Source organism: Barbatula barbatula (genome assembly GCF_947034865.1).
Source record: "Barbatula barbatula genome assembly, chromosome: 8".
Lineage (NCBI taxonomy): Eukaryota > Metazoa > Chordata > Actinopteri > Cypriniformes > Nemacheilidae > Barbatula > Barbatula barbatula.
The window spans coordinates 13,594,286-13,606,738 of record NC_136771.1 but is presented as its reverse complement, the minus strand read 5'-3'; the positions used below and the strand labels follow the sequence as shown (position 1 = coordinate 13,606,738).

General features: G+C 37.7%; 1 protein-coding gene across 1 annotated transcript in view; it reads right to left on the bottom strand.

Moving 5' to 3' along the window:
* dis3 (DIS3 exosome endoribonuclease and 3'-5' exoribonuclease) overlaps positions 1–12,453 on the bottom strand; it is a 34,050-nt gene that overhangs the window by 5,643 nt on the left and 15,954 nt on the right. Inside the window, exons 10-16 of the mRNA XM_079463311.1 lie at positions 12,231–12,347; positions 12,036–12,137; positions 10,857–10,921; positions 10,673–10,757; positions 10,466–10,593; positions 10,262–10,348; positions 4,243–4,399 (exon numbers count right to left, since the gene is read on the bottom strand). Of these exons, the coding sequence (XP_079319437.1) occupies positions 4,243–4,399; positions 10,262–10,348; positions 10,466–10,593; positions 10,673–10,757; positions 10,857–10,921; positions 12,036–12,137; positions 12,231–12,347 (741 nt within the window). The remainder of the gene's footprint in view (positions 1–4,242; positions 4,400–10,261; positions 10,349–10,465; positions 10,594–10,672; positions 10,758–10,856; positions 10,922–12,035; positions 12,138–12,230; positions 12,348–12,453) is intronic.

Sequence of the window (12,453 nt, the reverse complement as noted above, 5' to 3'; positions counted from 1 at the left end):
TGTTGGATGCCCTGTTATTGTTTTATATTTTTATACTTTATTTATTGTGTGAGTGTGTATATGAAAGTGAGTATTGTTTTAGAGGATGCACAAGCAAATTTAGTTGTATGGTACTACTGCACAATGACAAATAAAATCTCTTCTCCCCCCCCTCTCCCTCTCTCTGTCTCTCTCTCTCTCTCTCTCTCTCTCTCTCATGTAAACTGCTTTTATTTACATTCCATTGCCATTTTAAATATGTCTAAGGTGTTTTCACGTATCCGACCTGAATAATATGCGAATGAAATCAAATAAAACTTGATGAACTCACCTCAACATGTCTTTACAATCATTTAACCCAGATATACACTGAACAGAGTGTTCAGTTCGGGACTAGGGAGAAGAGATAAAAGCCCGCCCACACTGACAATTGATTGGTTGATTTACCGAAACGGGCCAATCAGGATGCTCTCTGTATTACCTGCACTTCACGAGGCACACACGCAGACTAGCACAAACACACACACGCAAGGTCTCGCGCTCCCTCTCTGCTGTGCGCGCGCTACATGTGTTGAGTCTCTGTCTCGCATGCGCGCTCTTGATCTCTCGCTCTAGATTCCGGGATATTTTAACTCATTTGCGGGCATCAGGGAGCCGCTATCAATATGCGGGAGACTCCCGGAACTTACGGGAGACTTGGGATGTCTGACTCACCTAAAAACCAATAAACCAACAGGCTTCTTGTTTAAAAACAGCGCGCATGACAAAAAATAATACAGATTAAAGTAACAAGTCTGGTTTGAAAATGTAAGAAGTAGAAAGTACAGATATTTGGTTAAAAGTGTAAGAAGTGAAAGTAAAAAGTTGTCGGAAAAATAAGTAGTGAAGTAAAGTACAGATACCAAAAAATCTACTTAAGTACAGTAACGAAGTATTTGTACTTCGTTACTTACCATCTCTGGCTATATATGAAGAGTTCAGATGCAAAACCCTCAAAGCAACATCGGTTACATTTTTGATTATGATGTCAAGTGAATTCTCTCCACACATACGTTACTCAAATAATTTCGCTTCAAAGCCCACTAAATACCACACTCTGCCCGGTCTGAAATGTCTGGTTTTGCTGGAAGTGAATGGATGTGACTGATAAATAGCTTGTTTTAACGAAATGTCATCTGACAGATTTAGAGGGTTTTGCATCTGAACTCATCATTGCCTATGGAACGGACAACTGAAAATGAAATGCAATTCATGGTTAAAAACGAAGACCAAATCTTCAATTAACCTTCTCCAAAGCCTGCTGGATATTTCATGACAAATTATTGGCTTTAAGGGGTTAAATGCACTCGTGAAGATAAATAACCTTGAAATCATTTCCAAATCAACCCCCCTTAACCATCCTTTAAAGTGATAGTTCACCCAAAAATGACAATTCTGTCATTTGATTGTCAGTTGGTAACCTAACAGCACTGGCCCCCATTCACATATATTGTATGGACACAAACCAATGCAAGTGAATGGGGGCTGTTAACAACATTCTTCAAAAGATCTTTTGTGTTCTGCTTAAGAAAGAAAGTCATACAGGTTTGAAATGTCAAGAGGGTGAGTAAATGACGACAGAATTTTTATTTTTGGGTGAACTTTCACAAGTGTTGTTTTTGGCGGTCTGTTTTAGTCTAGAAGCTGTCATTTTAGTGTTTATTAGTTTGTCACGTTCATATTCTTTTAAGTCTAGTCAAGTTTCAGTCGACTAAAAGTCTGAGCATTTTAGTCTTATATTAATTAGAATCATCCAAGACTAGTTTTAGTCAATGAAAATTTTATTTTAGTCTCTTTTAGTAATGCAATTCTATTTAACCCAGTCAATATAGTACAAGTACCTAGTAGTATAGACAAAAGCAATATTTTGTTTTAGCCAAACCGATTTTGGCTAACATGGTTATCTTATTTTATTGTTACCTTATTGCCTCAAGAATACATCCATTCCAGACACGGAAGACACTCTGATTTGAATTTACAGCCATCGGTATGGGTGGGAATCTCTAGGCACGTCACGATGCGATTCTGATTCAGAGAGCTGCGATGCGATAAAACTATTCTCAATCTACAAATTAAAATTTTCTTGCTGTGTGACTATTAAAATCAAAGTAATTTATCTAATTACTCAGACCGATACTACTTCCAATATCCTTTATTAATAAAACAAATGGAAGTGATTTCGCAAGTCAACTGGTAGATTACATTTGTCAGCATTGCAAAGAACCAGTAGGAAAAGAGAGACTGCCCTCAGTGCCCTGTATGCGCATACAGAATGCAGTAAATTAATGCAGACTTTTTTTGCACATAGCACTGGAGCTAGAGAGGTTTAAAGTTTGGTAGCCCGACAGTAGAAGCACATGTATAAATGTCGGCTGTCATCATTAAAAAAATTATGCAAGTGCAGTTCATCATGAAAAGGCAGGTAACTGACAAAAGATATTCATGTTACATACAGATGGATAAATTAGGGCAATATCATTTGTACACTACCTACATTTGTTTAAATTTTTCTAATTTGTGTGTTTTCCTTTTTTACTATACAATTAGTGGTATATTTGTCCACATAAATTACTGTAGTATACTATATTGTTATTTACAATAGTAAACAGCAGTAAAATTCTTAAGATACTATACTGTTTTTGAACTGTACTATAGTTTACAGTGCTCATCAGTGTTCTACAAGGGCACTACAATCTTCAATAGCAAATACAATAGTACACTAAAGTATTTTTGTCTGAGTGTTCAATTTAACGGGACTTTTATTTTAATGGGTCTTTGGGAAGACGCTTGAGTTTTTGCGTTTGCCGATAGCTTCCCTCAAACAGTAAATGCTCGTAAAATAAACTCTCAGAGCAACTCTGGAGATGAAGTTCATGTGCTCATGTCATCCTCATACAGTTCAGACTCCGATAAATCCTCGACCATCACATAATTCACTCAGACACGCAGAACAGCCAGATGACATTATTCTGTTAACATTTAAGCATAGTTTGTATTTTGTAAACCACATTTAGTTGTAGTTTTTATTCGCCAACAATATTGCATTATACAGTTAATTATAGTCATCATCACATGACCAGCATTTACGTTGCATCTCCCCTCCTTCACATGAAAAAGTTTCATTAACTCAACTCAAAGTTTATTTATAAAGCACTTTCAAACACATTAAAATGGACCAAAGTGCTGTCCATAGAAATTCTTGGCCGAAACCGAAAGAGGAAACCAAGGCCAGACCGAAAAACCCGAAATAAATTATGCCAATTATTAGTACAATGGCATTTATGGCTATGACCTTTGAACTAACTTTACTAAAATCAAGGCATTGCAATTGCATAAATTAATATTAAAGTTTCAAAGAATAAATCAATTACAAATTATGCAAATATAGCACATTGCACAGAATAAAATTTGCTAGCGTGTTAGTTCGATGTTGTTCATTGTAAATCAACGAGTAAATCACTTCTGCGTAGATAAAGGGCATTACAATAGTCTAGCCTGGTTGAAACAAAGGCATGCAGAACAATCTCCAAGTCCTTGTGAGAAAGGATTTGTTTCCATTTGGATAATTTTCTTAATTGAAAGAAAGATGATTTGACAACACTATTGACTTGACGATCAAACCGTAACTCAGAATCGAAAAATACTCCAAGGTTCTTCACACAACTATGCTTGTTGTTGGACAGTAGTCCATCATTTTCTAGCAAGACCATTCCCAAGCTCCTTATTACCAAACATAATAAACTCACGTCTTGTCCTCATTTAATTGTAAACAATGATTAGCTAGCCATCCCTTTACCTCAACTTACAAAAATTAGTCAAAGATGTACAACCATCACACTCCAATGGAAAGTATAGTTGCAAATCATCAAAATATAAATGATAGTTATTATTATGCTGCTTAAAAATGTACATATTCTCTGAGTCGATCTTTTAAAATTTGGTGATCTAGAGTATCAAAAGCTGCACTTAAATCTAACATGAAAATCTAATCTAATAAATCTAATATGAGCATTGTAAATGGTTTTCAGTCATCTAGAGTATCAAAAGCTGCACTTAAATCGAACATGAAAATTTAATCTAATAAATCTAATATGAGCATTGTAAATGGTTTTCAGTCATTTATTCTGCTTTTAAAAGCCGAGATGTTTAAGATTGTATAAATGCACACATTTGTGTATCATCTGTACACAGTAGACTGAAATAAAAATCTCACCAAGTACCCACCCTTGATTTAGCAGCCTTGATTAGGATGTCATAGCTGGATGGTGGTGGTGAAGGATGTTTCCTCAGTACAGCACACTCTGAAAACTCATCATAGATCTTCTGTGCTACAGAGATATTTGCTAACAACATGAACTCCTCCACCATAGAATTAGTCTCCCTGTGGAAACATGGTAAAAGTGCACAGTTAAACTTCCAACCAAATACAGATATTATTCAATTATACTTCATATTAATATACTTAATTTACATTATTTTTGTTAGTCTTGAAAAATGTATTTGTAGCTGCACTGCAAAAAAAAAAGAATCAGATTAATCCAGCAGTTCTCAATCCTGGTCGTCGTGCCCCCACCACTCTGAAGGCGGATAAGAGATATGAACTATGCAAAGGTTTACATTCAGAGCAGGGGACACCCTGGGAGCTTGGGGTGGTGATGATGATGGCCAGGACCCGGAATGAGAACCCAGTGTTTCCCATACATTGATTAATTTGTGGCAGCCAGTGTTGATAGTGTGACAAATGAATCAATGTATGGTAAAAACACAGGGTTCTCAATAATGGTCCTGGTTTAAATTGTCATTACTTTATTATAAGTGATGTGTCAGTAATAAAGTAATTACTTGTCAATGTCAGTACAATAGTGCTATAATAATCAGACCTCCAAACTCTGAAGAGGTGAAAAATGTGACAACCATACAAGCAGCGTAGCTCCTGGCGGCATATGAATGTATTAAGTGAACTGATCAGTCTCTAAATTTTTTTTTTCAAATATCAACTGTAAAGTACAGCTTCTGCGACTGAAACTTCGGATGAATATCAATCGCACCCAAGTGCCATTTTCTCTTTGACAGACACTTTGTTCCTATCAGGAAAGCTTTTCACTGGTGCAAACATGACATTTAGAACACACGATTCAGGTTGGCCCGAAGACCAAAAAAGACTATGCTTTTAGCGGTTTTGATTCTGGTTGGCCAAACGAATCCAGGTGCTGGACCAAAGATGTTTCAGATGCTCGAGAGTAGGGGCCCAAGAAAGTAACAATAGCATTAAGTTGTACTGTACAATGGGACAGAGCAGAGAGTATACGTGAAAACGCACCAAGTGCGACTAGTTCTTTTTAAGTTAAGTTTGGACCTTTGCAAAGTTTTGAACATTAAAAAGACCAAAAAGAGAATATTTAATTCTCAGATCAAAAAAAGCCTTAAATCACTAAGCTAGAGAAAATCTACATGTGGTTTAAATGATTTCCAATCAGGTAATATCCTTCTCTGTGCCAAAAGGCACAAGCGTCTTCACAATTTTTAGACGAGACCACACCTTGCTCAGGCACTCCAAAAAATGCCACTTCAAAAGTAGGCCTGATTTTGTTAATACATGCCTTGGACCACAGTTAAAATATAGTTGTTTCTTAGACAAGCCTAAAACATATGAGCCAAGTGCGCTTCAGCAGAACACAGTTCACATGTGTCCCTTACATTGGCATATATCTTGGACAGCCTAACCTTGCTGTAATAAAGTCTGTAGAGGACCTTTAACTGGATCAAACCTTAACGAGTACAGGAGATTGTTCAGTAAATTGTAAATATTGTATTGTTACAGGTTTCCAGTGATAGTTCAGAATGGAATGGGTTTGGCACTGGATATAGTTTTTCTAGATTCATACTTTTTAATGACATTAAAGTGTTGAATACATTAGAAATTACTCCCTTCAGATGTAAAGGAATATTTAAAATTCCATTCGAACTTGTACTCTGAAGAATGGAGGGTTAGGTTGCACAATGGTCTTGGACACGATGGTGAACCTGATGGTACCTAAAAAAGTGTGATTCCAGTAAGTTGCACTTTGAAGAGAGAGTAGAGAATGGGGCAAAAACTTTGACAAGGCCCAAAGGTTGCCACTGATTGAAAACAGAGTCTATTTGACCTGGAAGGAATAGCTGATTCTTGCATATAGGGCTGGCTATAGAGAAGTCAATGAAACCATAACATTGTCTGAATTGAAACCAAATCTTGAGTATTTGCTACAACTGGGCATTGAGAATACAATGAAATGCAAAGGGGAAATTTAGATAACGCTTAAGCAGGGAGAGATGAAGTACAGGAATTTGTATCTGAAACACACCAGATGTCTGAGGTTCTGAAGCCAATAAAGTACTTTCGAGATATTTGCAGCCCAATAGTAATACCTGAAATTAGGAAGCACTAAATCACCTTGGGTTGAATAAATGCTGGTTGTTTTTCCACCCTATATAAAATGAAGAGATCAGTCTGTCTAACTTCTGAAAGAGGATTTAGGTAGAAAGATTGGAATGCACTGAAACCAAGTACAAAACTGGTAGAAGATCTAATTGAATCTTGTCAATTAGGGGGCAAAGTTTTCTTTATTAATGGAATCCCAGTGAAATGTTTATCCTTAAATATCTAAAGCATAAAGCAGACCATTGATAAGGCATGTCATATTGATGCTTTGGGCACACATATTGATGCTTTGGGTTTGTAAATGGTGGGACCTTTATTATGTAATAAGGCACTACGCATCTCCTAGTGTGATACGTGTTTGCCGTAAATGACACGTTATTGGTTATGCATACAGAGCTGACAAATGTGAAGCAGTTTCCACCTGTGCAGGATCTCTATGTGCAGGGCAAAGTTACTGACAAAGTAAGTTTGTAAGTGTGCTCCATGACTTTGTAATACTGATGTTTAAACTGCTAATCTGTATGTACATTAAGCCTGTGGTGTTGTTGTTGTTTCGCGATCTTTATGATACTTAATTTATCACGTGAAACGCATGTGTAAGTGACGCTAGCATCGCGGCTAATCTTGCTAACATTTCTAATATCTAATGTATATTCTACATTTGTTATGTTTTCATATGGTGATGAGGATGTTGTGTAATGTTCCTTAATTTGTTTATATGCACCTCCTGTTTGCATCCCGTAATTACTAGTTCCATATCGGCATGCTAATTGAGTTGTTATCGCTTCATTTGAAATGCGCTATTTTACTGGAACAGTATGCAAATATTTATGTTAGACATTGAGTTATTTACTTATGCTGATATGCATTGGAGGTAGTTTCTGCCATAAGCAGGTGTATATGCTATATGGTGAAACCCTGTACATAAATAAATGGTAGAAAGACATTTGATGACTCCCTGATCAGAGTGCTGAAGTGTTTAAGACCTTTAAAGAATCGGCATTACTTGGTCAATCCACAACAAATGGTCCTTTGAGCCAGATACTTTGACTGCTTCAGTATTTCATCAGATGGCAAACCAACATCTCCTAAAGCAAGAACATCACGGCGATGTCAAGCCCACAGGCACCTTGAGGATTACAGACCTGCCTTTTCCTCCAGTCCAGTTCAGTTCAGTGGGAGTCAGAGGAGCCGCAGAGAATACAAGTCAAGCAGATGCAACCTCCAACCAGGATGCACAACGAGCTACACCCAGTAGCTGGTCAATCAGATGGAACATCCAGCAAAGATGTACGACAAGCCATGTCCAGTCCAAGTCAAGCAGACTTTTTGAGTATAGACTCATTAAGTAGATTAACGGAATCCATGAACGAGAAGGAAAAAGAGGAGACTATGGACAATCTTATCAGGAAATTAGATCAGTTTAAGAAACGAAAGCAATGCAGAGACGAAAATATGGAACGCATCAAATCATTCTTGAGAGAGGAACAGGACAACCAGGACAATGAACGGGCACAGGCTGTTGCATCATTAACACAACCATCTAGTTTTGCAAGCCCTCCACCCTTACTCTTACGGGACACTGGCTACATGTTGAGAAACACATAGGTGAGACATGAGGAAACGTTACATAGGACAGCTGTGGTCCTTGAAGGAGAGTTGGAGAGTCGAGCATATGGAGCTGTGGCTTACTTGGTAGAGATTCCGTTCATACCACTTTCACTATGGCTTCCTCCCCGGAAGCAACAGTCCTTCCCTCGCTTGGAGCTCTGTGCAGCATTAGCAGGAGCACAACTAGCAATGCTCCTGAATCACGAGATCACCCTCATAATTCAGCAGACTATTTTGTGGACAGATTCAACAACTGTAGAACTGCTTCAGTCCGACTCTTGTAGGTTCAAAGTCTTTGTTAACTCCTGGATTTCTGAGACCCGTGTTCCAACAGAGCACAGTTCTTGGTGGTATGTGAATACACAGCAGAACCCAGCGGATGATATCACCAGAGGTAAACCCCTTGCAAGTTTAACTGAGTTTTGGAAAAATTGGTCCCTGACTCCAGTGTCCTGGCAGAGTTCTAAGCACTGGCCAAAGAGACCTGAATTGGCACGATCAGAAGAGTTACCCGAGCTGAAAAGTGTCACTGTCTGTTGTCTAACCATATCATACCCTTCCTGATGACAGTCAGTTCAGCACATGGAAAGAGTGAGCGGAAGCAACGCGGCAGGAATGTCTACAAGTGACAGTTGATTCGGCAAGTACTCCGCTCCTTGATCATCGTGAAGCAGAGTTGATCTGACTAAGGAAATGTCAGGCTCAGATCCCTCAAAACACACAAGCCTATACCAAACCACAGCCGACTAATATGTCTTGCTCCAGAGTGGGACCCAGGAACATATGTAATCAGAGTTGGAGGCAATTACGGAGAATGGAAAGCCCAAATGTTGAGCAGATTCACCCTATAGTGCTAGATTTGCAGCATCCAGCAACAATGCTACTCATTAAAGACTTTGATGAACGCTTATTGCACCCAGGTACAGAAAGAGTGTATGCAAAATAACAGAGACAATACTGGATCTTGAGGGGGCAGCAAGCTGTTAAACACCACCAACTTAATTGTTCATCCTGTCAACGGTGGAGAGCTCAGCCTAAGATATCACAAATGGCAGACTTGCCACCAGAGCATCTCAAGACTCCAGTTTAAACGGCATTTATGCCCATTACAGAGGGAACACTAGACAAGGGAACAATACGCAATAAGTTTGCAATATTTCCCAGACAGTACACACATCAAGAGCTCTGAATATCAAAGTAAATGAGTGTAGGGATTATCACTTTCGAATGAAATTCACCTAGTGTTGTAATCTTACTTTTTTTTAAAGCTAACTCTATTCTGTATGGCTAGTGGTCTTCAATGAAATAACGGCATATGTAAAGTACCAAAAACATTTTTCCATGGCATTTAACAGGACTGTTTTGACTATTTACAGAATGGATTCAGCCTCAAATGTAGTGTGGATTCTTTATATTTTTCTGTTTTCTTATTTATTAAAGGGATAGTTCACCAAAAAATTTGAACTGTCTTGAATTAAGGGCTTTTCAGATAGCACGCGATGCGTTTAATCGATGCCAATGACCAACGAGCTTTACTTTCACATTGAGGGGCGATGGGACTGACCGCAATGACGTCACCAGGAAATAATCCAAAATAATCATCAGGAACGATTAGTGGCTTTTTAAACTTTTAACATTTGATTATTTAGCGAGGCAAAGAGTTCTGTACCATGACTCAGAGCATCATAACTTTCAATAAAAGCATGACGCTCCTCTTAACTCCTCACGCTAATGGTATGTTGAATCTGAGCTCGAGAGGTTACCATAGAAACGTAGATTGCCATTGATTGTTGTTTTGACACTTGCACGTGGCATGGGCCAGAACAACCTGAAATATATTACTGATATGTTTTTTTAATGATCAAATGTTGATGAACGTTAAGACATGATGAGCCACATGATTTTAAGGCAAGTCCATAGGTTCCTGACCACAGCACTAGAGTAAGCCTACATTAACTCATGAATCAGGTTGAATTTGGCATGGTGGTGGCTATATTAGCGCTGCAGTAATAAAACCATGTGTTTTGCAAACTGCGTTGGCAAGGGGTGATAAATATTCTAATATGTGAATCAAACCATCATATTAATCTATGCAGAAAAGAACAATTGACATTACAGTGCTACTCTGTGATTAATAAAAACATTTAAGATTTTTTGATGTATGATGAAAACAATGTGAAACAGCTGCACAGAAAGAAATATAGGACTTACATTAGTTCTTTGGTCTGCAGATCTATGGGATCATGGGTTTCACTGTCTATGTGAAAACGTACTTCAGGAGATGAGAGGGTCAGTGCTCTGAAAAATTATTAAAGGAACAGTTAAACTGCATAAGCATGTTACTTTAGTTATTTATAACTGTTTACAAATGTGTTTTGAATTAAAGATGGAGTTAGTAAAACAGATATTAAATACCCCTTTTCAGTCCTCCGGCCTTTTAGAATCTTGGCCAACTTGTTAAGGCATCGCAGATTTTTTGTGATATCATCATTTATGTTGGTGTCATCAATTTTCATCTGAGCTTCTGCATAGGTAAGGGAGGCCTAAACTGACAATAACACTCTTAAATTCCAAACCTATATACTCCATTATTTTAAACCTACTTGGAAGTTAAATGCACACCTTGGAGTTGATGACGCTCTTTGTAAAGCGAGTATTGATGACTTCAGCATTGTGGTTCATCTCCCAAATACATGAAAATGCTAACCTGGGGTTGAAGTAATCATCAGACAGCAGTTGAGGATCTGTATTTACTTTCAAGTATACAGCTGACAGTTTCACAGAAAGCACAAAAAAAACCTCTTACCTCTCGACATTGGACCGCAGGGAGCACAGATTGGAACTAAGCAGTTCTGGGACCATGTCAATTCTCTGCCAAAGGAAACCATTAAAGAAATATAGTTCACACAAAATAATAATAATAACCATTTATTTATATAGCACTTCTAAGTGCTTCACAAGCACAAAAACTGTAAAATATTAAAAACAATATTATTATCAATAATAATAGAGGCAATTTCCTCCTGTGTAAGATGTTGTCTATACCTAAAGAACTACCGTGTGTGGAAAATTTACTGTAGTATTACTTGATTCAAATATACTGTAGTAGGATCCCCAAAACTAGGTGTGAAAAACTTGTTGCATCTTTCCCAAAAAGACTCATGGCTGTATTAGATCAAAAGGGTGCTTCTACTAAATACTGAGCAAAGGGTTTGAATACTTGGGACCATTTTTCCAGTTTTTCTTTTTTAATAAATCTTCAAAAATGTCAACAATTCTGTGTTTTTCTGTCAATATGGGGTGCTGCGTGTATATTAATGAGAAAAAAATGAACATAATTGATTTTAGCAAATGGCTGCAATATAACAAAGAGTGAAAAATATAAGGGGGTCTGAATACTCTCCTACCCACTGTATGCTCTAAATCATGTTTGGTAAAGTCGTGTTACTTATGGCCATGAGATAATGTTAAAGTGTATAATATCATTGATGCATTTACTGGACGACTACATAAGTCAATATTGTTATCACTACTGCTAATCAGAAACTGTAAAAGATGTATATTTAATATCTTACACTCCGTCCTTCTTACACTGTGTCTACACCGGACGAGCCGCACCACGTCCGGTGTGGACACGGTGTGAGTGTAGAACCCTGTTTAAGTGTGGCAAAATAAAAATTACAATAAATTGTAATATTGACTAACTAAAGTTATATAATCGCAATTCTCAATTATCGCAATAAATACTCTGTCAGAAGAGTATTAAATCGGAAGATAAGCGTGTTGTCCCAGCCCTACAAAATGCGGACATTTATGCTGCATTTATAAGGCCTTCACACCTTTCACTCTGCATTGGTTTGTACTTGATCACAACATCAAAAAAGTAATAATAATTTGGTAAAATGTATTCAATCACTTAGCCAAACACCTAAAGTGTTTTTGCTATTTTCGGTCAAATATCATAGTGCATTCCTAATGTATGTACCTTCCCACAAAGGTAAACTGTGGTGCCTCTATTGGCTGCCTCTTGGTCCAATGAATTTCCTGGTCGGATAAAATGGCTGACATCTGCTATGTGAACACCAACCTGAAACAAAATGTACTATTAAATTTTAACCCACAAAGAGACAAGTACATATCCACAACTGACTTTGTATCCCTTGTCATAGTTCACACAAACCTCTATGTTTCCATTCTCCAGTTCCCGGCTATGAAGAGCATCATCAATATCCGTACAGCCAGGAGGGTCCACGCTACACACACAGAGGTGTCTGAGATCTGCTCTGACTTTCATGTCCTATCGAAACATGCAACATTATAAACACTCAATGAATCCTAACAGATAATAACCATGAAGTCTCATTCTGCCTTCAGTAACATGAGAAACACCAACACAAAACCTT